General features: G+C 44.8%; 1 protein-coding gene across 1 annotated transcript; it reads right to left on the bottom strand.

Annotated features, from left to right (window-relative positions):
- Positions 1 to 6,845: 6,845 nt before the first annotated feature.
- On the bottom strand, positions 6,846 to 20,678 carry LOC133418643 (ras-related protein Rab-11A). Its single transcript, XM_061707451.1, has 5 exons — positions 20,533 to 20,678; positions 16,551 to 16,746; positions 14,047 to 14,240; positions 12,213 to 12,293; positions 6,846 to 9,380 (listed from the first exon to the last, which is right to left on the bottom strand). The coding sequence occupies exons 1-5, from the start codon at positions 20,570 to 20,572 to the stop codon at positions 9,247 to 9,249; spliced, it is 645 nt and encodes a 214-aa protein (XP_061563435.1). The 5' UTR covers positions 20,573 to 20,678; the 3' UTR covers positions 6,846 to 9,246.
- Between the last annotated feature and the right edge of the window lie 4,186 nt (positions 20,679 to 24,864).

Here is a 24,864-nt window from a genome sequence, read left to right as displayed (position 1 = left end):
TATATATATATATATATATATATATATATATATATATATATATATATATATAAATATATATATTTATATATATATATATATATATATATATATATATATATATATATATATATATATATATATATATATATCTTTTGATCTCTAATCAGAGATCACCCTATGTATCTTTTTTCTTCTTTATTGTTCCTCTTCAGGAGTCAGAGGTGGACTACTCTGATCACCCGGTGGACCGGCTCAGGGGATTATTCTGCCCCTTTCTTGAGAGCTAAGGTCTTTATGAACGCTGCTGTGCCAGATCCAGCCGGATCTGGGGTTCTAATCTTTGTGGGGGGGTCCGGTGTTGCCCACTGCGATCATTGACACCACGTGTCACCTTTCCTGTGGAGTCTGATGACGTGGGAGGTCCGTTCTGGGTCCTGTCCACCTTGGCTCCAACCACTGTCTCTTGATGATTCCCAGGGAAACCCCTGTGGGGTCCGTGTCCGTCCGTCTGTCTCCGACCTGTTTGGAGTAAGCAGATACCAAACTTTGCAGTTCGGAGAAGTGAGCTTTCTGACCAAATTGGTATTCGTCAGTCTCCTTCAAGTAGGGCGCATTCTGTGGCCCTAGAAAAAGTCGTCCAGTCTGTAGTTCGGGTCAGTCCGTGGCCCGCGTTCACCCATGTCCTTTTGGTCTGTGCACAGATTTTTGCCAATTTAGTCTTCATAATTGCATGTCCCATCCAGCATTTCCCAAACGCCTTCATGATCTCACCTACTGCACAATACTCAACTCCAGATGATTCAATACATTATCCTACAATTTCATACAGATAGGTGTGGAGCAATAATTGTTTCTTTATGAACATTACTGATTTCTTTCCCTTCGGGCACTGTATGTACACCCACTTCAACAATCCAGACATGCAAATTACTCTGTTAAATCCTTTACGCTGTCAGGTGGTACTTAGGATTGTCCACACGATTAACATTTCCTTTGTGGAAAAGTGACATTTCTACATAACAAAAAGTAAAAATTATTCACTCACATGAAACTACGGCATATTTGCCCCAAAATACTGGTCGATGATCAAATGAATTATTACAATAACTGAAAAACATATTCCTTCTTATTAAGCTCCTCCGTAGTTCACTGTTGAATGTTACATAAAGACATATCTTCGTACAGAATAAAGTTGAAAATGATCTGCCCCAGGGGCTAAACACTGACATGTTTTCTAGGAATACCAAGTGAAACAACCTTTCTTGTATCACATAACAACATCCATGAAATTCAAAATCTCCTTAACAATGAGCTCTCTAAGGTGGATATTTGGATCAAAAATGAACAAAACCTCTCTTAATATTAAGAAAACAAATTATATATAATTCAGTTTCAATAAAGAACAAAAGAATACGGAAAATCTGGCCTTTCAGATCAAAATAAATGATAAAGAAATAAAGAAAATAAACTCTACAAAGTTCCTTGGGGTCCTCATTGATGACTGTCTAAACTCTAATTGTCATATAAATCATTTTTGCAAAACTAAATATCTAAGAATCTAAAAAATGTCGGTCTGCTTTTCAAACCGAGACACCTGCTTCCACGCTCTGCTCTTCTTATTCTTTATAAACTTTTGTTTGGACAACATCTAAATTCCTGTACTATTATTTACTGTAATACTTATCCCAGCTATCTAAAAAATTTGACCTTTTACAAACAAGAAAAATTACTCGTGCCATTCCTGGACTGAATTTAATTCACCTAATCGCCATCTGTTTGCCATTCTGGTATTCTTTACCTTAAAGAATATAATTACTCCCATAATGCTTGTACAATATATCAGGTGGTCTCAGGTTTAACTCTACTCATTCCAATCTCCGTTTCCCATCTCAAGGCCACTTATTATTTACATTTTTTATTAAGAGCTGTCTTTACCATGTCTACCTCTATACTGTTACACCTTTCACTTTTTTAATCGTATATATTTTAATACGTGCCACATTGTTTATCTACCGTACCTTTATCATTTACTGTTGCTACTTTTAAATCTGAGTGGAAAGCGAAATAACCAGAGTCAAATTCCTTGGGCAATATTCAAACTTGACTAATAAATCTGATTCTGATTCTGATTCTAATTCCTTCACTCCTTCTAGCATCTACTGTTACCCATGTTTCGTCTTCCTCGTATACTATCGCATATGCTAGTTGTAACCCTTCGTTCTAGTGTTTAAAGCAGTATCCGTCTACAAACAAATTAATCGCTTTGTCAAATGGTGTTTTCACTAAGTCTTCCCTGACTTTGTCGTCACGAACGATTCTTTGCATGCACTTGTGTGGTTTTCCCCCTGTGATATCCTTCGTGTGTGTACAAAATATTTGATGCTTCATTTTCTTAATTTCTTTTGATTCATTTCTTTAACTGCTACATGCTGTATACATGTAGGGTCGTGTTTACACGTCATATAATTACCAACCTTACTCCCCCTTTCTGAAACAGGATCACTTGTTGATGATCCTGTTACAGAAAAAATCTAAACCCTAACGCCTAGTTGTTTCACCATGTCGTACAACTATTGGGTGGCAATTATAATTTTGCTTTGGAGGCATTAAATCCTTAGCCTGATGGCCTAAGCGCAAAGCCAATGATACATGAGGGCAAGCCTCATCCGTCAGTTCATACCACCTTAGTCGTCTATAATGTGAGTGCAAGGCATCATGTTACCATTGGATGTTGTATCGTAAAATAATGTGAGATGTAAAGGATTGGAGGAACCAGCGTAAGGACACCAGGTGTCGACTCAGGGGCGCCACTGTTGATAGACCGTATATCGGGCCAGGAGTAACCGGTGTTTCTGGTTCAAACAAAGTCCAACATAATGTATTTCTGCAGCCAGACCTGGCTGAGGAGATAAGATGAACTGTCCGCTGGATGGATAACCCACGCATTGTTGTGTACCTCTGTCCAGAAAGGTAAGCGTCAAACCATCGGGACCACAGTGAATCGTCATAGTATCTCTCTTCCCATCAGGTCACAGGGAGCTTGTGTGACACGAGAAAAAATGTCTCAGGGCTTGCGCCCCACCCTCATCCTGAGGGGGCGTGTGAATGGTTGAGTCTGTTTTCCTCCAGAGAAGGCATTCCCTTCAGTGTACGGATGGACAGATGGGATTCTCTCCCGGCATAATTAGCCCTGGTTACAGGCCACGTTAGGTCTTTGCATGGGACCCCCTCGTCCGACCCCAGGCCCCCCCTTCATCCACCCATCCCTCTGTGTTATGTGGTAGTGGGGGTTCGGTGCTCAAGGTGGTTCATACAATTTGTGTGTTTAATGCCTGATTTTACTACCAGTGCCTTTTGGCCTGACCTCAGCCCACTGACCCCGCGCCTGGCACTCCGAAAGTTCCCTTTTTTTTTTTGTTTCTGTTTCACCCGACATGTTTACGACATGGTTTAGTGAAGAAAGGGAGTAATTTTGCATTTTACGACTGGTCTGTCCGTACCCCTACATTCCTTCGTTATCTTTTCCGACCCCCTTGTCTTATCCTAAATCCAGCTTCACTCCTTTAAATTCCCTGTCTCCTTCTTTCTTGTTCAAATTAATCTGAATTTATTTAAAAAGTCCTTGGTTCACTAATGGAGGACTAACAAATGCTTGTCAAAAGAAAATAATCTTATAAAATCTACCAAAATCTACTAAAAGATATAATAAGACCTAACCTAAAGCTATATTATAAAAAAGTTATTACATGAAAATAAACATAATATAAAAGGAACTTGGGGTATCCTGAACAACCTACCGGTAATTAAACAAGGATAATGGTGTGAATCAGAACATGAAGCAAAACTATTATAGAGAAGGCATACTCATATATATTTTTTCCTCTCTCAGCAACAGATTCAGTAAACAGAAAGTGACAAACCCTGTTCAAAAATGTAAAAGTAAATTATCCACTGACTGTCCTAATATTAATAACTGTGGAAAAGTCCTAAATAACATTGTAAAACCTCTAACCCATATCTGCAATTTATCATTTCAATCTGGTCCTTTTCCTAAATAAAATAAAACTTGCAAAAGCACTTCCACTTCCCAAAAATGAGAGTAACCTCAACTATACAAATTACAGACAGAATTACAACATCCCTACTATCACAGGTTCCAAAATCTGTATTCATCAACACTTTATATCAACTAAGACGTTAATATTATTATGCCCTCACTTGAAACTTAAGGAATGTGAGCCGCCCCTAACCAATTCACCATATTTCGCTGAGGGGGGGGGGGGGGGGGGGCGCTCCAGTACACAGACAAACATTCTTGACCTAAACAAACAAACTCTCAAAAAGTCCTCTCTTGTAGCTCATGTATGTTTTATCAAATAAAAAAGTCTTCTTTATTAGACACAGAATGCATCATTTAAAGAAGCTCATTGTTAATGTTATCTTAAAAAATGTCAACAGAGAAGCTGAAGCTCATGTGTCTTTAACAGATAAAAAGTCTCCTTTATAGACACAGAATGTATCATTTAAAGAAGCTCATTGTTCATATTATTTTAACCAAGTCAACAGAGAGAGAGGCTCATATGAATTTAAACATTTTACTTCTTAACATTTTATCTTATAATATCCAAATATATTCTAAAATGATCCATCTATTCTAAATAATCTTCTATTTTAAAGCCTTACTGGTCTGGTTGCTGCAAACAGACCCAACCAGCCCCTCCTCTTTTTCTGAGCAGATCATGATCTGACTAAGGACTTTTACGACCCTGGGTTTGAACCTGCAACTTTTCTGTCTTTAACCAATTTCCGATTTTAAAAACCAACTACGAAGTCAATTAAATCATACTTTTCTTTCTCTTAAAATAACAGAATATATTTCAGCTGTTCACAAAATCTTATGAATGCACATAACAGTACACAGACAGCACACACACATAATCACAGCCCGTCACACACACACACACACACACACACACACACACACACACAAGCGCAGCCCCTCCTCTCTCACAGCAAGGCCAGCAGCCACTGCTTAATTTTTACATATATTTCACAATCTTACCATCTCTATTTCTATTTTTCAGGCTCATGTCAACATGGAGTCTTATAATATCTTCACAAAGCCAAATACCCTCAACATTTAAAGTTTCTCGGGCATTTTAAAACCTCTCTACAGTTTCCTCAAATGCATACCATCAACTTTTTTAAGTTTCTTTGGCAGCTCTTAGAATTCTGAGTTTCCAAATCCTCAGGGCCTCTAACCCAGCAAAGATCCATGCGCCCGTCGACGTCACGGTTGGAGTCGCCTGACTCTGACTTTAGAATGTCTACGGTAACAGGATTCTTCCATAATCCTGTCCCTCTAAAGGGACTTTAACCCCGACATCCTGGGACTTAAACCCTTAATAAATATTCCTCTTAATTTCTATATATTTCCTCTTTAATTCCTATTCCAGCTTTCGTCCTTTTTTCATTAAATTTAGCAGTTGTCATTCCTTAAATTTAGCAGTTATCATAATTACCTCTTTTCCTCTTTCTCAATCACGGACGACGCCCCCAAATTGTTGTGATCGAATGAATCACCCCGGGTTCGTTGATTGAGCTGGAAAAGGTAAATAAAAGACTGGGATAGAATTAAAGAAGGCCTCATGAGGGAGATACAGCAGAGCAGAGCTCTACAGCCTGCTTGTTCTATCGTCCTGCTGAAAATCTGCCGCTCTCTGTCCTGAGAACATGTTTATTACCTGAGAAAAGGGGAGGGGGATGGCTGGGGGCCCCCTCCTTATCTGTGTCTGGTACAGCATGGTACTTTCAGTGAGTCAGAGGAATGCACCTCCGTTTCACATAGAGAAACATTTAGTTTTTTTTTTTTTTAGCATTTAGCATTTAGTTAACAGCACATGGAGTTTACATATTCAGTTTGATTTTAAATTATTCTTTATATAACAATATCTATGATGACACCCATAGATATAATCTATATTTATATATATCTATGATGATCCCCATAGATATAATCTATATTTATATATATCTATGATGATCCCCATAGATATAATCTATATTTATATATATCTATGATGATCCCCATAGATATAATCTATATTTATATATATCTATGATCATACCCATAGATATAATCTATATTTATATATATCTATGACACCCATAGATATAATCTATATTTATATATATCTATGATGATACCCATAGATATAATCTATATTTATATATATCTATGATGATACCCATAGATATAATCTATATTTATATATATCTATGACACCCATAGATATAATCTATATTTATATATATCTATGATGATACCCATAGATATAATCTATATTTATATATATCTATGATGATACCCATGAATATAATCTATATTTATATATATCTATGATGATACCCATAGATATAATCTATATTTATATATATCTATGATCATACCCATAGATATAATCTATATTTATATATATCTATGATGATACCAGCTTCTGCTGAGCTCTGCTCCACGCCCCGCCCAGTGTGTAGTTTTTTAGTGTTTAGGGTTCCTACCATGCTCCTCAAAGTTACATAGAGCCAGTGAAGGCGATACAGAATATTATGATATTATTATTATTATTATTATTATTATTATTATTATTATTATTATTATTATTATATTATCCCTCAGACCATCACAGAGGTTAAACCTTAATTAAACATTAATCAAACATTAAACCTGGTGGAAGTTGATGTTCCATCACAATGATGATGATGAAATATTAGATTAAGGTGTAAAGTTATAAAGTGCTGCTTTAACTTTAATTGTGAATTAAAGAGGAATTAAACAGGCAGGAACAAAGTTTATTACGGTGCACTTTATTATTAAGATGGACTGATAACTTAAGATATAGACAACATTGTACAATTCACCGTCTGTACAAAACATAAAACCATAAGAACTTCAGAATTACAGATTCAATACTTTATAAAAAATTAAAAAAAGGAATCATAACAGTTTCAAATAAAACACACAAACATCGGAGGTTTGAGAACCCGAGCAGATTCAGAGTCTGCAGACCCGCCGTCTACCGCTACACCCCTACAGGGGCCCCTGGGGGCCACCGGGGGGCCCTGGGGGCCACCAGGGCTAGTGGGGGCCCCTGGGGGCCACCGGGGGGCCCTGGGGGCCACCAGGGCTAGTGGGGGGTCCTGGGGGCCTCCAGGGCTAGTGGGGGGTCCTGGGGGCCACCGGGGCTAGTGGGGGACCCTGGGGCCACCGGGGGGCCCCTGGGGGCTACCAGGGCCACCGGGGGGCCCTGGGGGCCACCAGGGCTAGTGGGGGGTCCTGGTGGCCACCAGACTTCCGGGGGGGCCCTGGGGGCCACCAGGGCTACCGGGGCTACTGGGGGCCCCTGGGGCTACCGGGGGGCCCCTGGGGGCCACCAGGGCTACCGGGGCTACTGGGGGCCCCTGGGGCTACCGGGGGGCCCCTGGGGGCCACCAGGGCTACCGGGGCCACCGGGGGCCCCTGGGGGCTACCGGGGGGCCCCTGGGGGCCACCAGGGCTACTGGGGGCCCCTGGGGCTACCGGGGGGCCCCTGGGGGCCACCAGGGCTACCGGGGCCACCGGGGGCCCCTGGGGGCTACCAGGCCTACTGGGGCCACCAGGGCTACCGGGGCTACCAGGGCTACCAGGGCCACCAGGGCTACCAGGGCTACCGGGGGCCCCTGGGGGCCACCGGGGCTACCGGGGCCACCGGGGGGCCACCATGATCTACTAAGGCGACTCAACGTGAAGCGACGTGTTGGAGACGAGGCAGCAGGTGAGAGTCATGTGACTGATGGTTATAGACCGGACAGGTGAGGGGGCGGGGCCTCAGGTGAGGGGGCGGGGCTAAGCGGGTGAGGGGGCGGGGCCTCAGGTGAGGGGGCGGGGCCGCAGGTGAGGGGGCGGGGCTCCAGGCGAGGGGGCGGGGCTCCAGGTGAGGGGGCGGGGCCTCAGGTGAGGGGGCGGGGCCTCATGTGAGGGGGCGGGGCTCCAGGTGAGGGGGCGGGGCTCCAGGTGAGGGGGCGGGGCTAAGCAGGTGCTGGGAACCTTCAGAGCATGTGATGTGATTCATATTCACACAAGAAATGAGAGGAGGAACGGAGGTGAAGAAGAAACAAGGAGGAGAAGGAGAAACAAGGAGGAGAAGGAGAAACAAGGAGGTGAAGAAGAAACAAGGAGGTGAAGGAGAAACAAGGAGGTGAAGGAGAAACAAGGAGGTGAAGGAGAAACAAGGAGGTGAAGGATTAACATTCATAATCAGACATTTCGGTGCCGCAGCTTCATGAATCTAAAGCTTGAGTTAAGGTTCTGCGTTAAACCAACGCCGTCACCGCCGCCACCGTAACGTCGCCGTGACACCGTCGCCATGACGGCGTCGCCGTGACGACGCCGTCGCCGTGAGACCGTCGCCGTAACGCCGTCGCCGTAACGCCGTCGCCGTGAAGCCGTCGCCGTGACGACGTCGCCGTGACGACGACGCCGTCGCCGTGACGACGTCGCCGTGAAGCCGTCGCCGTGACGCCGTCGCCGTGACGACGACGCCGTCGCCGTGACGACGTCGCCGTGACGCCGTCGCCGTAATGCCGTCGCCGTGACGACGACGCCGTCGCCGTGACGCCGTCGCCGTGACACCGTCGCCGTAACGCCGTCGCCGTCGTGAACCTTCGGACTTCTCCGTCACTCCATTTCTCCGCGGTGCAGTTCCCCCCGTGACCGCTAATTCACCATCTTTTCCTGAATGGTTTATCCGACTTTGTCCGGTCAAAGTGGACAACTATTGTGCAAAAAACCAAAACAAAAAAAATCACCCACAACAGGAAGAAAAGAGGCTGAAAGTTCACGACTACTTCAAACCGGAAACAGGAAATGCGTTGCTACCAAGAACCAATCACAGCCTCTCGTCTGCGTGTGGTCTGCGTCGCCTCCACGAGTAGTTATCATTTTCGGGAGGAGCAGGTCGGTGACGGCGTCGGCGTCGGTGACGGCGTCGGCGTCGGCGACGGAGTGGGTGACGGCGTCGGCGACGGCGTCAGCGACGGCGTGTGCTACGCGTCGACCCGTATCACACGGCGTCGATTTGACGCAGAACCAGAACTCAGGCTTACGGTGATTTGAAACTGCTGTCCTGCAGAACCTAAAGAGGGGGGGCAGTCCTTCAGGGGTCGGGACCAGGACCAGGACCAGGACCAGGACCAGGACCAGGACCAGGGTCCCCACCAGGACCAGGACTAGATGTTCTGGCAGCACTGCATCTTTGGCTTGTTCTCCGTGGGCTGGACCTGGATGTTGACCACGTTGTTGCTGGGAGACTCTCCGTCCTGACGCTCAGACATCTGTTTCTGGGACACGATCCGGTAGATCTCTGTGGGGGAGAGACCGGATCAGGACTAGACCTGGACCAGGACCTGGACCTGGACCTGGACCATCGGTACTGGACTACTGTAACAGCCTGCTCATCAGTACTGGACTACTGTAACAGCCTGCTCATCAGTACTGGACTACTGTAACAGCCTGCTCATCAGTACTGAACTACTGTAACAGCCTGCTCATCAGTACTGGACTACTGTAACAGCCTGCTCATCAGTACTGAACTACTGTAACAGCCTGCTCATCAGTACTGGACTACTGTAACAGCCTGCTCATCAGTATCTACTACTGTAACAGCCTGCTCATCAGTACTGGACTACTGTAACAGCCTGCTCATCAGTATTGGACTACTGTAACAGCCTGCTCATCAGTACTGGACTACTGTAACAGCCTGCTCATCAGTATCAACTACTGTAACAGCCTGCTCATCGGTACTGGACTACTGTAACAGCCTGCTCATCAGTATCTACTACTGTAACAGCCTGCTCATCAGTATCTACTACTGTAACAGCCTGCTCATCAGTATCAACTACTGTAACAGCCTGCTCATCAGTACTGGACTACTGTAACAGCCTGCTCATCAGTACTGGACTACTGTAACAGCCTGCTCATCAGTATCTACTACTGTAACAGCCTGCTCATCAGTCCTGGACTACTGTAACAGACTGCTCATCAGTACTGGACTACTGTAACAGCCTGCTCATCAGTATCTACTACTGTAACAGCCTGCTCATCAGTATCAACTACTGTAACAGCCTGCTCATCAGTACTGGACTACTGTAACAGCCTGCTCATCAGTATCTACTACTGTAACAGCCTGCTCATCGGTATCAACTACTGTAACAGTCTGCTCATCAGTACTGGACTACTGTAACAGCCTGCTCATCAGTATCCACTACTGTAACAGCCTGCTCATCAGTACTGGACTACTGTAACAGCCTGCTCATCAGTATCTACTACTGTAACAGCCTGCTCATCAGTATCAACTACTGTAACAGCCTGCTCATCAGTACTTGACTACTGTAACAGCCTGCTCATCAGTACTGGACTACTGTAACAGCCTGCTCATCAGTACTGGACTACTGTAACAGCCTGCTCATCAGTACTGGACTACTGTAACAGCCTGCTCATCAGTATCTACTACTGTAACAGCCTGCTCATCAGTATCAACTACTGTAACAGCCTGCTCATCAGTATCTACTACTGTAACAGCCTGCTCATCAGTATCAACTACTGTAACAGCCTGCTCATCAGTACTGGACTACTGTAACAGCCTGCTCATCAGTATCAACTACTGTAACAGCCTGCTCATCAGTACTGGACTACTGTAACAGCCTGCTCATCAGTACTGGACTACTGTAACAGCCTGCTCATCAGTATCAACTACTGTAACAGCCTGCTCATCAGTACTGGACTACTGTAACAGCCTGCTCATCAGTACTGGACTACTGTAACAGCCTGCTCATCAGTATCAACTACTGTAACAGCCTGCTCATCAGTACTGGACTACTGTAACAGCCTGCTCATCAGTACTGGACTACTGTAACAGCCTGCTCATCAGTACTGGACTACTGTAACAGCCTGCTCATCAGTACTGGACTACTGTAACAGCCTGCTCATCAGTATCAACTACTGTAACAGCCTGCTCATCAGTATCTACTACTGTAACAGCCTGCTCATCAGTACTGGACTACTGTAACAGCCTGCTCATCAGTATCTACTACTGTAACAGCCTGCTCATCAGTATCTACTACTGTAACAGCCTGCTCATCAGTACTGGACTACTGTAACAGCCTGCTCATCAGTACTGGACTACTGTAACAGCCTGCTCATCAGTATCAACTACTGTAACAGCCTGCTCATCAGTACTGGACTACTGTAACAGCCTGCTCATCAGTACTGGACTACTGTAACAGCCTGCTCATCAGTATCAACTACTGTAACAGCCTGCTCATCAGTATCTACTACTGTAACAGCCTGCTCATCAGTACTGGACTACTGTAACAGCCTGCTCATCAGTACTGGACTACTGTAACAGCCTGCTCATCAGTACTGGACTACTGTAACAGCCTGCTCATCAGTATCAACTACTGTAACAGCCTGCTCATCAGTACTGGACTACTGTAACAGCCTGCTCATCAGTATCCACTACTGTAACAGCCTGCTCATCAGTACTGGACTACTGTAACAGCCTGCTCATCTGTACTGGACTACTGTAACAGCCTGCTCATCAGTATCAACTACTGTAACAGCCTGCTCATCAGTATCAACTACTGTAACAGCCTGCTCATCAGTACTGGACTACTGTAACAGCCTGCTCATCAGTACTGGACTACTGTAACAGCCTGCTCATCTGTACTGGACTACTGTAACAGCCTGCTCATCAGTATCAACTACTGTAACAGCCTGCTCATCAGTATCAACTACTGTAACAGCCTGCTCATCAGTATCTACTACTGTAACAGCCTGCTCATCAGTACTGGACTACTGTAACAGCCTGCTCATCAGTACTGGACTACTGTAACAGCCTGCTCATCAGTATCTACTACTGTAACAGCCTGCTCATCTGTACTGGACTACTGTAACAGCCTGCTCATCAGTATCAACTACTGTAACAGCCTGCTCATCAGTATCAACTACTGTAACAGCCTGCTCATCAGTACTGGACTACTGTAACAGCCTGCTCATCAGTACTGGACTACTGTAACAGCCTGCTCATCAGTACTGGACTACTGTAACAGCCTGCTCATCAGTACTGGACTACTGTAACAGCCTGCTCATCAGTACTGGACTACTGTAACAGCCTGCTCATCAGTACTGGACTGACCTGTCAGGATTGTCTGAAACGCCGTCTCCACGTTAGTTGAATCCAGCGCTGACGTCTCCAGGAAGGACAGACCGTTCTTCTCTGGGGAGGAAGAGGAATTTAGACGGTGACCTCTGACCCCTGACCCTCTGACCCCCCCTGCAGGACAGCTAACCCGTGACCTCTGACCCCTGACCCCCCCTGCAGGTCACATCCATGTCTCCTCCTCCTCCCACGGAGCTGCTGATACGTCAACGTCGCCGCCATGTTGGATGTTCAAGACTGTAAACTAATACAAGTAAATGGACTTATTTTCATAAAGCATCTTTCTACAAAGAAATGTACGTTTTACGTCTCATTTATTCATTCACACATCCACCTTTTTCCTCTTTTTATCTCTTTTTTACTTTTTTCCCCTCTTTTTTCTCTTTTTTCTCTTTTTTTCTATTTTTTCCTTTTTCCTTCTTTTTTATTTCCTATTTTTTTCCTTCTTTCCTCTTTTTTTCTCATTTTTTCCTATTTTTTCTTCTTTTCTACAAATAAATGTACGTTTTACGTCTCATTTATTCATTCACACATGCACTTTTTTCGTCCTTTTTTCTTTTTTATTCCTCTTTTTTTCCTCCTTTTTCTCTCTTTTCTTCATCTTTTTTTCCTCTTTGTTCCTCTTTTTTAATTTTTTCCTCATTTCTTTTTTCTTTTTTTCCCTCTTTTTTCAATTTTTTCCTTTTTTTTCAACTTTTTCCTATAGGGGGATATATATAGTTTTGTTCTCTATAGCTGATATAACATGAATTACTCCTATGTGGGATCAATAAAGTTCTTATTTTTACCATCTGAGAAAATTAAATATATTATATTTGGTCCTAACTGTTTCCAAGTATATTAGTGCGTGTGTGAATGAATAAATGAGACGTAAAACGTACATTTCTTTGTAGAAAGACGCTTTATGAAAATAAGGAAAAATGAGGCAAAAAATATGAAAAAGGGAGAAACAGAGGAAAAAAGATAAAAAAGGAGAAAAAGAGGAAAAAATAGGAAAAAAAGAGAAAAAAGCGGAAAAAAGAAAAAAAGGAGAAAAAGGAAAAAAAATAGGAAAAAATAATAATAATAATAATAATAATACATTTTATTTATATAGCGCTTTTCTGGGCACTCAAAGACGCTTTACATTAAAACAAAACACATAATACAAATTACAATTACACAGGACAGTACAAAAGGACACAACATGAGACAGGACATTAATCACACATTAAAAGCAGTTCTGTAAAGGTGAGTTTTGAGATGGGATTTGAATGCTGGGAGGTCAGTACAGTCACGGATGAAAACGGAAAAAAGATGAAAAAAAAGGAAAGAAAAGAGGAAAAAGGAGAAAAGGCGGAAAAAAGAGGGAAAAAGGAGGAAAAATACGTGAAAAAGGAAAAAAAATAGGAAAGAAAGATGAAAAAAACAAAGAGGAAAAAAAAGATGAAAAAAAGATGAAAAAAGAGGAAAAAAAGAGAAAAAAAGAGGAAAAAAAGTAAAAAAAACAGAAAAAAAGGAAAAAGGTGGATGTGTGAATGAATAAATGAGACGTAAAACGTACATTTCTTTGTAGAAAGATGCTTTATGAAAATAAGTCCATTTACTTGTATTAGTTTACAGTCTTGAACATCCAATATGGCGGCGACGTTGACGTATCAGCAGCTCCGTGGGAGGATACGTTTATATGTCTGTGCAGGACGGCTGACCCCTTGACCCCCTGACCCCCCCCGTGACCTCTGACCCCCCCTCCCCCCGTGACCTCTGACCCCCCCCGTGACCCCTGACCCCCCCGTGAACCCCGTGACCCCCGCCCCCCGTGACCTCTGACCTGCGAAGGCGCGGGCCTCGTCGGCGGGCACCGCCCTCAGGTGCCGCAGGTCGCTCTTGTTTCCCACTAGCATGATGACGATGTTTCCGTCGGCGTGATCTCGCAGCTCCTTCAGCCAGCGCTCCACGTTCTCGTAGGTCAGGTGCTTCGCGATGTCGTAGACCAGCAGGGCCCCCACCGCGCCGCGGTAGTAGCTAAGAAGAGACACAGCTGTTAGCAGGGCCCCCACCGCGCCGCGGTAGTAGCTAAGAAGAGACACAGCCGTTAGCAGGGCCCCCACCGCGCCGCGGTAGTAGCTAAGAAGAGACACAGCCGTTAGCAGGGCCCCCACCGCGCCGCGGTAGTAGCTAAGAAGAGACAGAGCCGTTAGCAGGGCCCCCACCGCGCCGCGGTAGTAGCTAAGAAGAGACACAGCTGTTAGCAGGGCCCCCACCGCGCCGCGGTAGTAGCTAAGAAGAGACACAGCCGTTAGCAGGGCCCCCACCGCGCCGCGGTAGTAGCTAGAGCAGAGACAGAGCTGTTAGCAGGGCCCCCACCGCGCCGCGGTAGTAGCTAAGAAGAGACAGAGCTGTTAGCAGGGCCCCCACCGCGCCGCGGTAGTAGCTAAGAAGAGACAGAGCCGTTAGCAGGGCCCCCACCGCGCCGCGGTAGTAGCTAAGAAGAGACACAGCCGTTAGCAGGGCCCCCACCGCGCCGCGGTAGTAGCTAAGAAGAGACACAGCCGTTAGCAGGGCCCCCACCGCGCCGCGGTAGTAGCTAACGAAGAAACACAGCTGTTAGCAGGGCCCCCACCGCGCCGCGGTAGTAGCTAACGAAGAAACACAGCTGTTAGCAGGGCCCCCACCGCACCGCGGTAGTAGCTAAGAAGAGACACAGCTGTTAGCAGGGCCGTTAGCAGGGCCCCCACCGCGCCGCGGTAGTAGCTAGGAGGAGACAGAGCCGTTAGCAGGGCCCCCACCGCGCCGCGGTAGTAGCTAAGAAGAGACACAGCTGTTAGCAGGGCCCCCACCGCGCCGCGGTAGTAGCTAAGAAGAGACACAGCTGTTAGCAGGGCCCCCACCGCGCCGCGGTAGTAGCTAAGAAGAGACACAGCTGTTAGCAGGGCCCCCACCGCGCCGCGGTAGTAGCTAAGAAGAGACACAGCCGTTAGCAGGGCCGTTAGCAGGGCCCCCACCGCGCCGCGGTAGTAGCTAGGAGGAGACAGAGCCGTTAGCAGGGCCCCCACCGCGCCGCGGTAGTAGCTAAGAAGAGACACAGCCGTTAGCAGGGCCCCCACCGCGCCGCAGTAGTAGCTAAGAAGAGACACAGCCGTTAGCAGGGCCCCCACCGCGCCGCAGTAGTAGCTAAGAAGAGACACAGCCGTTAGCAGGGCCCCCACCGCGCCGCGGTAGTAGCTAGAGCAGAGACAGAGCTGTTAGCAGGGCCCCCACCGCGCCGCGGTAGTAGCTAAGAAGAGACACAGCCGTTAGCAGGGCCCCCACCGCGCCGCGGTAGTAGCTAAGAAGAGACACAGCTGTTAGCAGGGCCCCCACCGCGCCGCGGTAGTAGCTAAGAAGAGACACAGCTGTTAGCAGGGCCGTTAGCAGGGCCCCCACCGCGCTGCGGTAGTAGCTAGGAGGAGACGGAGCCGTTAGCAGGGCCCCCACCGCGCCGCGGTAGTAGCTAGCAAAGAGACACAGCCGTTAGAGCCGTTAGCGGAGGTGATAGCGCGGTAGCGGCTACTCACGCGGAGGTGATAGCGCGGTAGCGGCTACTCACGCGGAGGTGCTAGCGTGGTAGCGGCTACTCACGCGGAGGTGATAGCGCGGTAGCGGCTACTCACGCGGAGGTGATAGCACGGTAGCGGCTACTCACGCAGAGGTGATAGCGCGGTAGCGGTAGCGGCTACTCACGCGGAGGTGATAGCGCGGTAGCGGCTACTCACGCGGAGGTGATAGCGTGGTAGCGGTAGCGGCTACTCACGCGGAGGTGATAGCGTGGTAGCGGTAGCGGCTACTCACGCGGAGGTGATAGCACGGTAGCGGCTACTCACGCGGAGGTGCTAGCGCGGTAGCGGCTACTCACGCGGAGGTGATAGCGCGGTAGCGGCTACTCACGCAGAGGTGCTAGCGCGGTAGCGGCTACTCACGCGGAGGTGATAGCGCGGTAGCGGCTACTCACGCAGAGGTGCTAGCGCGGTAGCGGCTACTCACGCGGAGGTGATAGCGCGGTAGCGGTAGCGGCTACTCACGCGGAGGTGATAGCGCGGTAGCGGCTACTCACGCGGAGGTGCTAGCGCGGTAGCGGCTACTCACGCGGAGGTGCTAGCGCGGTAGCGGCTACTCACGCGGAGGTGCTAGCGCGGTAGCGGCTACTCACGCGGAGGTGCTAGCGCGGTAGCGGTAGCGGCTACTCACGCGGAGGTGATAGCGCGGTAGCGGTAGCGGCTACTCACGCGGAGGTGATAGCGCGGTAGCGGTAACTCACGCGGAGGTGATAGCGCGGTAGCGGTAGCGGCTACTCACGCGGAGGTGATAGCGCGGTAGCGCTCCTGTCCCGCCGTGTCCCAGATCTGGGCCTTCACCGTCCTCCCGTCCACCGCTATGCTACGTGTAGCGAACTCCACGCCGATCGTGCTCTTGCTCTCCAGGTTGAACTCGTTCCTCGTGAAGCGAGACAGAAGGTTGGACTTCCCCACGCCGGAGTCCCCGATGAGGACGACTGGGGACAGACAGAGACATGTTAGCTAGCTGTTCCCCACGCCGGAGTCCCCGATGAGGACGACTGGGGACAGAGAGACATGTTAGCTAGCTCGTCCCCACGCCGGAGTCCCCGATGAGGACGACTGGGGACAGACAGAGACATGTTAGCTAGCTGTTCCCCACGCCGGAGTCCCCGATGAGGACGACTGGGGACAGAGAGACATGTTAGCTAGCTCTTCCCCACGCCGGAGTCCCCGATGAGGACGACTGGGGACAGAGAGACATGTTAGCTAGCTGTTCCCCACGCTGGAGTGCCCGATGAGGACGACTGGAGACAGAGACATGTTAGCTAGCTCGTCCCCACGCCGGAGTCCCCGATGAGGACGACTGGAGACAGAGACATGTTAGCTAGCTCGTCCCCACGCCGGAGTCCCCGATGAGGACGACTGGGGACAGAGAGACATGTTAGCTAGCTCGTCCCCACGCCGGAGTCCCCGATGAGGACGACTGGAGACAGAGACATGTTAGCTAGCTCGTCCCCACGCCGGAGTCCCCGATGAGGACGACTGGAGACAGAGACATGTTAGCTAGCTCGTCCCCACGCCGGAGTCCCCGATGAGGACGACTGGGGACAGAGAGACATGTTAGCTAGCTCGTCCCCACGCCGGAGTCCCTGATGAGGACGACTGGGGACAGACAGAGACATGTTAGCTAGCTGTTCCCCACGCCGGAGTCCCCGATGAGGACGACTGGGGACACACAGAGACATGTTAGCTAGCTCGTCCCCACGCCGGAGTCCCTGATGAGGACGACTGGGGACACACAGAGACATGTTAGCTAGCTGTTCCCCACGCCGGAGTCCCCGATGAGGACGACTGGGGACACACAGAGACATGTTAGCTAGCTGTTCCCCACGCCGGAGTCCCCGATGAGGACGACTGGGGACAGACAGAGACATGTTAGCTAGCTGTTCCCCACGCCGGAGTCCCTGACGAGGACGACTGGGGACAGACAGAGACAGAGACATTAGAGGTGGGTGCAATTCATCGATGTGTCGATGCATCGCGATGCGTCACGTGACGATTTGGAATCGATTAATTAATTTTTTTTTTTTTTTTTTTTAGTGATCCTATCCAGATTCCAGACTGAATAAGCTGCTGAATCATTTCATTTTCAAGAATGCACATTTCTTATTGTTCACTGTAAATATGTCAGATATGTTTACACTAAGTTCATATCTAGTTTACTTGAATTAATGAACTCATTAAATCCAGGGCTTGAGCGTTTTCAGTGTTTCCACCAATAGAGGGCGCTCTCATGCAAGTGCAGCTTTCCCTGGTCAAAGTTAAGGAAGTCAAAGAGACAATGTTTACATAGTCATACAATACATTATTATGTGTCTTTGAAAAATACATGTAAATGTTCAAACAACCTTGTTATTTACTTAATGAGTGTTGTTAGAGGAACTGAGTTCATTGATTGGATATTTATTTACAAATGTAGCCACAGATGAAGACAAAATCAATCTTGTATGGAAAAAAGCATTAAAAATCACAATAATCCAAGAATCGTGGAACCAATAATCGAAATCGAATCGAATCGTGAGGTTCCCTTGTTTGCACACCCCTAAGAGACATGTTAGCTAGCTCCTCCCCACGCCGGAGTCCCCGATGAGGACGACTGGGGACACACAGAGACATGTTAGCTAGCTCTTCCCCACGCCGGAGTCCCCGATGAGGACGACTGGGGACACACAGAGACATGTGTGGTAAATATTAGGTGAGAATTTTAATATTTCCAGAAGAGGGGACGAACACGGTGGTAAACATGGGCTTGTCCCAACTGTGTTGATGCCAGAAAAATGTTTGTGGCGGGACAACAGGACCTGCTGCATCTGTGCCCAGACCTATATATATATATATATATATATATATATATATATATATATGTGTGTGCCAGACAGCGGGGAGGACTCGGGCTTCACCTCCAGGTCGCGGTTGGGAATTGGGAATTAAAAGTTGCGTTCCGTATTGAACCAATACGGACATTTATCATTATGCTCTTATTTGTTGATGTTATAATCTACAGGTGAAGGTCGGAACATTTGAATATTAGGGGTGGGTTAAAAATATCGATATATCGATATTTTATCGATATACATGTGTAGGAACGATTATCGATACATAAATCCAAGTATCGATTTAAAAAAAAAAAAAGAAAAGAAAAAAAGGATTTTTTTTTTTTTTTTTAATCCCCATTTTTTTCCCCCATTTCATCACCCAGCGCTCCTAGCTAAGTCAGTCCTGTGCATTGCTCCATCTACCAACCCCGGGAGTTCCTGCACTGAGCTCAAGTCTCTTCCTTACTTGAGGAGTGAGCAGCAGCTTCTTTTCACCAGGCAGGGTGGGGTTTCTCTGGGGTTTCTCTGGGGTTTCTCTGGCCGGACGTGGCGATGGAAGGATCACGTTATTCCCTTATTGTAACCAGAATATCGATATCGTATCGTATCGAATCGTATCGTATCGGAAATCGTATCGTCTTGGGACCTAGTGTATCGGAATCGTATCGTATCGGGAGGTCAGTGATGATACCCAGCTCTGTTGAATATATTGCAAAATGTCATTCGTAGTAAATTTAACTAAAGGTGAAACAAATATATTATTTCCCACTACATTCACAGTGAGATATTTCAAGCCTTTGTTTTTTATAATTTTGGTGATGATGGCTCACAGTTTATGAAAACCCCAAATATAAAATCTCAAAAAATGTGATTTTATGAAATCAATAAACAATTCAATCATCAAAATTATAACAAATAAAGGTTTAACATATCTTGCTTTGCCTGTACAGTAATAAGACTAGGTTATATATTAGTTTCACCTTTTAAGTTGAATTATTAAAATAAATTAACTTTTACACCATATTCTAGTTGAATTATTGAAATAAATTAACTTTTACACCATATTCTAGTTGAATTATTAAAATAAATTAACTTTTACACCATATTCTAGTTGAATTATCTAAATCTAAGTTAATTTATTTCAATAATTCAACTAGAATATGGTGTAAAAGTTAATTTATTTCAATAATTCAACTAGAATATGGTGTAAAAGTTAATTTATTTCAATAATTCAACTAGAATATGGTGTAAAAGTTAACTTATTTCAATAATTCAACTAGAATATGGTGTAAAAGTTAATTTATTTCAATAATTCAACTTAAAAAGGTGAAACTAATATATTACCTAGTCTCATTACATGCAAAGCAAGATATGTTAAACCTTTATTTGTTATAATTTTGATGATTGAATTGTTTATTGATTTCATAATATATAGATTTTTTCTTTGGGGTTTTCATAAACTGTGAGCCATAATCACCAAAATTATAAAAAACAAAGGCTTGAAATATCTCACTATGAATGTAGTGGGAAATAATATATTTGTTTCACCTTTAGTTAAATTGACTACGAATGACACATTTTTATGCAGTTTAGAAGTTTTGGGGCTTGTTTTGGCTCCTGTGCTGCAGAAATCAGGGCTTATTTCTATTTCTGAAGGAGGAACTAACTCCAGCAGCTGGACATGTTAACAGATAAGGGTGATTTATGGTCCCGCGTTTAATCGACGCAGAGCTACGGCGTATGGTCCGCGTCGACGCGTTAACCGACGCCGTAGGGGCTGCGTCGGTGTAACGCAGAACCATAAATCACCGTTAGCCGCCGTTAGCTCCTGTCTCTCCCTGACAGCAGCTAACGGCTAATAGAACCAGAACCAGGACCAGAACCAGAACAGAACCGGGCCGGTACCTTTGAACAGGTAGTCGTACTCGTCGTCCCGGGCGCCCATCGTCCCGACCAGAACCAGAACCAGAACCAGAACAGAACCAGAACCAGAACTGCAGGTCCAGATGTGAAGCTGCTGCAGACGGAGCCTCTTCTTCTCCGGATCAGAGCTGGTACCAGAGCCGGGACCAGCCGCCACAGCGCCGCCCGCCCTGGCGGCCACCGCCGGTACTGCAGACGGAGCTTCTTCTTCTTTGGGGTTTTACGGCAGCTTCATCCACTGCTGCCACATTTGGTGGGTGTGTATGATAGTCCAGTCATGTGTGTAATCAACATGTGTATCCATCTTTTTTTTTATCTCAGAACACTTTGGAAGACGCCAGCACATCAGCCTCAAGCTCTGCCTCACCAGCTGGAAGAGGAAGCTGGAAGCTTCAGGCATCAGGTCCACTTTCCCCCCGATCCCCCAAAAAAGAAACTCTCTATGCAGGACTTCCTTCAAGCTGAGGCCGCCAAAGAAGACAGAAGATGTCAAAAGAATGAAGAACACATGGACAGGATCCTGAACCTTTTAGAGAAAATGGTGGACCAGACACCTCATCAGCAATGCAGCACATACACTGCAATTTTTTTTTTTGTAAATATTTCTGTGCAAATTTTTTTATATGGAACAGCACCTTTCTTTGTTTTGCGTGCAATGTTTACTTTTTTATTTTTAAAAATTGTATTTGAATATAGCAAATAAAGCCTTTTTTACTGCAGATTCTCTCACTATCCTTATTTTACTATTGATCTCGTTGTACAGTTTATAATTTGAAACATTACCTTACTTTGAGAAACCCCAGAAGAGAAAACTGTTGTGTAACAAGTTTTATTAGACAATTTAAAAGTATTTCCAAGTGAGTAAAACCACACAAGTACAAAACTATTTACACATATGCACGATATGAGCAAAACCCACATAACCGATTATTAATTTCAAAGTGAGTAAAACCACACAAGTACAAAACTGAAGTTAAAACAGCTTTTAGCTCTCAGCTTCCTGATCAGGCTAGGGATGGAAACGAGGGGTAGGGGGAGAAATGGGACAGGCACCTGGGCCAAGTGCCCTAGATCTCAAGTGCCCTAAAATCTCCCCCTTCTTTTTTAGGGCTTAGGGAAGAAAAGAAGTGTGAGTGAAGGAAAATTGGGATTGGGCCTTAGTCCATGTTCCAGACCAGATATCAGCACCACTCAAGGTGACCAAACTTACTCATGATTTTTGAAAAGATCTATGTCTGTAGAATAGATGATATTCTGGTCTGATAACTTTCCTGAGTGGCAGCTGATCAGAGTTATCAGCTCATGGAGTTAAAACCCCCTTAAGGTTAATTGATGATTCTAAATTGGGTGTATTATTATATATTCCCTGAATCCTTATGGTCCTGTGAGTATTCCAGTTTTTGTATTTTGTGTCTCTGTTGTTCCTAGTTGACACAGGGCTAAAAGATAGTATATCATTTAGGTGGAAATTGTGTAAAAATGTGTGTTGTTTCTAGTTTAAAGAGCTGCAGTGACCTCTATGTTGGTCAGAAAGATTCACATCTTAGCTTGAATGAATGCTTAATTCAATTCAATTCAATTCAATTTTATTTATATAGCGTCTAATACAACAGAGTTGTCTCTAGACGCTTTCCAGAGACCCATACTCAGAACATGACCCCCGAGCAGTTATTACATAAACAATGGCAGGTAAAAACTCCCCTAGTGGGAGAAAAACCTTAAGCCAAACAGTGGCAAGGAAAAACTCCCCTTTAGGAGGGAAGAAACCTTGAGCAGGACCAGGCTCATCAGGGGGGACCCTCCTACCGAGGGCCAGACTGGTGGGTCAGGGACGGCAACAGCACAGCAGGCAGGTGGAAGCAGCAACGGGATGACCAGGGGTGGGGACCGCAGGCCAGCACACAGCTCCCGAAGCTCCGGCCCAATCAGCAAGTCCCAGGTTGGGGTGCAGGGTCAGGGAAAGACTTGTGCTCCGTAATGCAAGCTACAAGCCACCCACGGCCACCTGCAGGTTCCGGTGTCCGGCAAAGGATGCTGCAACATGGACAAAAGAGAGAAAAGGGAGGAGAAGGGGGGGCCAGCACAAGAAACCACAGGAGCGACTCTGACACACTAAAGTTTACACTACCTAGAGATTTACCAGCACCAGCTAGAGGTTTACTAAACACTAACTATAGGCTTTACTAAACAGAAATGTTTTAAGTTTAGTTTTAAAGGTGGAGGTGGTGTCAGCCTCCTTAACCCAGATTGGAAGTTGGTTCCAAAGTAATGGTGCCTGATAGCAGAACGCCCGCCCTCCAAATCTACATTTAGATACTCTAGGAACTACGAGTAAACCTGCACTCTGAGAACGGAGAGCTCTGCCAGGAACATAAGGCACTATCAGGTCTTGCAAATAATGCGGAGCTAAGCCGTTTTGGGCTTTATACGCAAGTAATACAATTTTATGTATTACTTGCGTATAAAGCCCAAAATAAAATGTCTCCTTTTAAAATGAAACCAAAGACAATATTATGAAACATTAACAGATATCCTGTACATGAGTCTAAACCAGGATATGCAGCAGCATCTAAATGTAATTTTCTTAAGGGGGTTTTAACTTCATGAGCTGATAACTCTGATCAGCTGCCACTCAGGAAGGTTTTATACCAGAATATCATCTACAGACATGGATCTTTTCAAAGATTATAAGTAAGTTTGGTCACCGTGAGTGGTTCTCTGGCCCCTGGACTCAAAACTCACATTCTATTCTCCTCATTGATTGATGGAAATTCTTTATTCAGTCACATCACTCTACAAACATTGAACACAAACATTATTGAAAGATAGTGAGTGAAAAGGCAGAAGCTAGAGCTGATATTAAAGCCTGTCCTGCATACAAACAAACCAACAATAGCAAAACTAAACCAGAAAAAACTGAAAAGGAGGACCAATAGGGTTTACATATATAATAGTAAAGACATTTATATATAGGCTATATATATATATATATATATATATATATATATATATATATATATATATATATATATATATATATATATATATATATATATATATATATGAATATCAAAGAACAGCAGCAAACAAAAACAAATAAATATGAACCTTTGTAGCTTTCAAAGATTGCTCTACAAATCTTTTTTTTGTAAACTGAAAATGAGCTGCACATTTGTAAATCTAGGTTAGATCATTCCATAGTTTAACTCCCACAACAGATAAACGTCTCCTTTTAGATTCTTTTCTAGATTTTTATACAACAAATTTACAAACATCACGCACATTATATTTTGACTCATGTATTGAGAAAAACCGTTGTGCACAGACAGGAAGTAACTTTAATCTATCTTTATACATTATTGCATTATTTTATAATAAACCAAATCATAATATTTCATAACATCATCAGCCCAGTACCACACAAACATTGAAATAAACTCGCCCTCCCACTCCATCCCACTTCCAAAACACTTTTAACCGTTACTTGTTTCATGTTTATTTCCATCAGCTCTGCCACTAGTTCAGTTCTTTCTCTGGTGTTTCCTGCAGTAAATCAGTAAATGTTGCTCTGTCTCAGGTTCCTGACACTCAGAACACTGTCCGTATTCATGTTTAACCATAATATGAAGAGTTCTGTTAAGCATATTCTTGATCCTAAAGTCTGGATACTTATCAGTTCACTAAATATGACTTATCATAAAAACTCTTCATTCTGCTGCAGGCACCGCGGCAAAACATTTTATTCTAAGAAACTGGAAATCAGAAACCCCCCAGCACCCAAACAGTGGATCAATGAACTTTATCATATAAAACTCCAGAAGAAATACTTTATTCCCTTAGAAAAAAAACTAGAGACTTTGACCTTATTTGGATTTTTTGCCTTTATTGGACTAATGATCTGAATCCTCGACTATATTAATGAATGTGTTTACGCAGGACTTGATTATTTAATTTATCATTCATTTGTTACAGTATTGATAGACATATGTGAAAAGAAGTTAAATGATTTTGAATGATGTAATTATTGACCATATGAGGGAAGGAAGGGGAGAGGGGTGGCTTGTTGGATTTATTTTTATTTATTTATTTATTTTTTCTTATTTTTTTATATAAATATATATATATATATATATATATATATATATATATATATATATTTCTCTCTTATTATTATTATTATTATTATTATTTCTTATTATTATTATTTGTATTAATTTATTTGTGTTTAATTAATGTTATGAAAAGTAAAAAAAAAAAGTGGGTGGAATATTGATAATTAATTATTGTTATTGTAAATCTTATTTTTTATTTGTA

This window comes from Cololabis saira, chromosome 2, assembly GCF_033807715.1.
Source record: "Cololabis saira isolate AMF1-May2022 chromosome 2, fColSai1.1, whole genome shotgun sequence".
NCBI lineage: Eukaryota > Metazoa > Chordata > Actinopteri > Beloniformes > Belonidae > Cololabis > Cololabis saira.
This window is presented reverse-complemented; position numbering and strand designations above follow the sequence as displayed.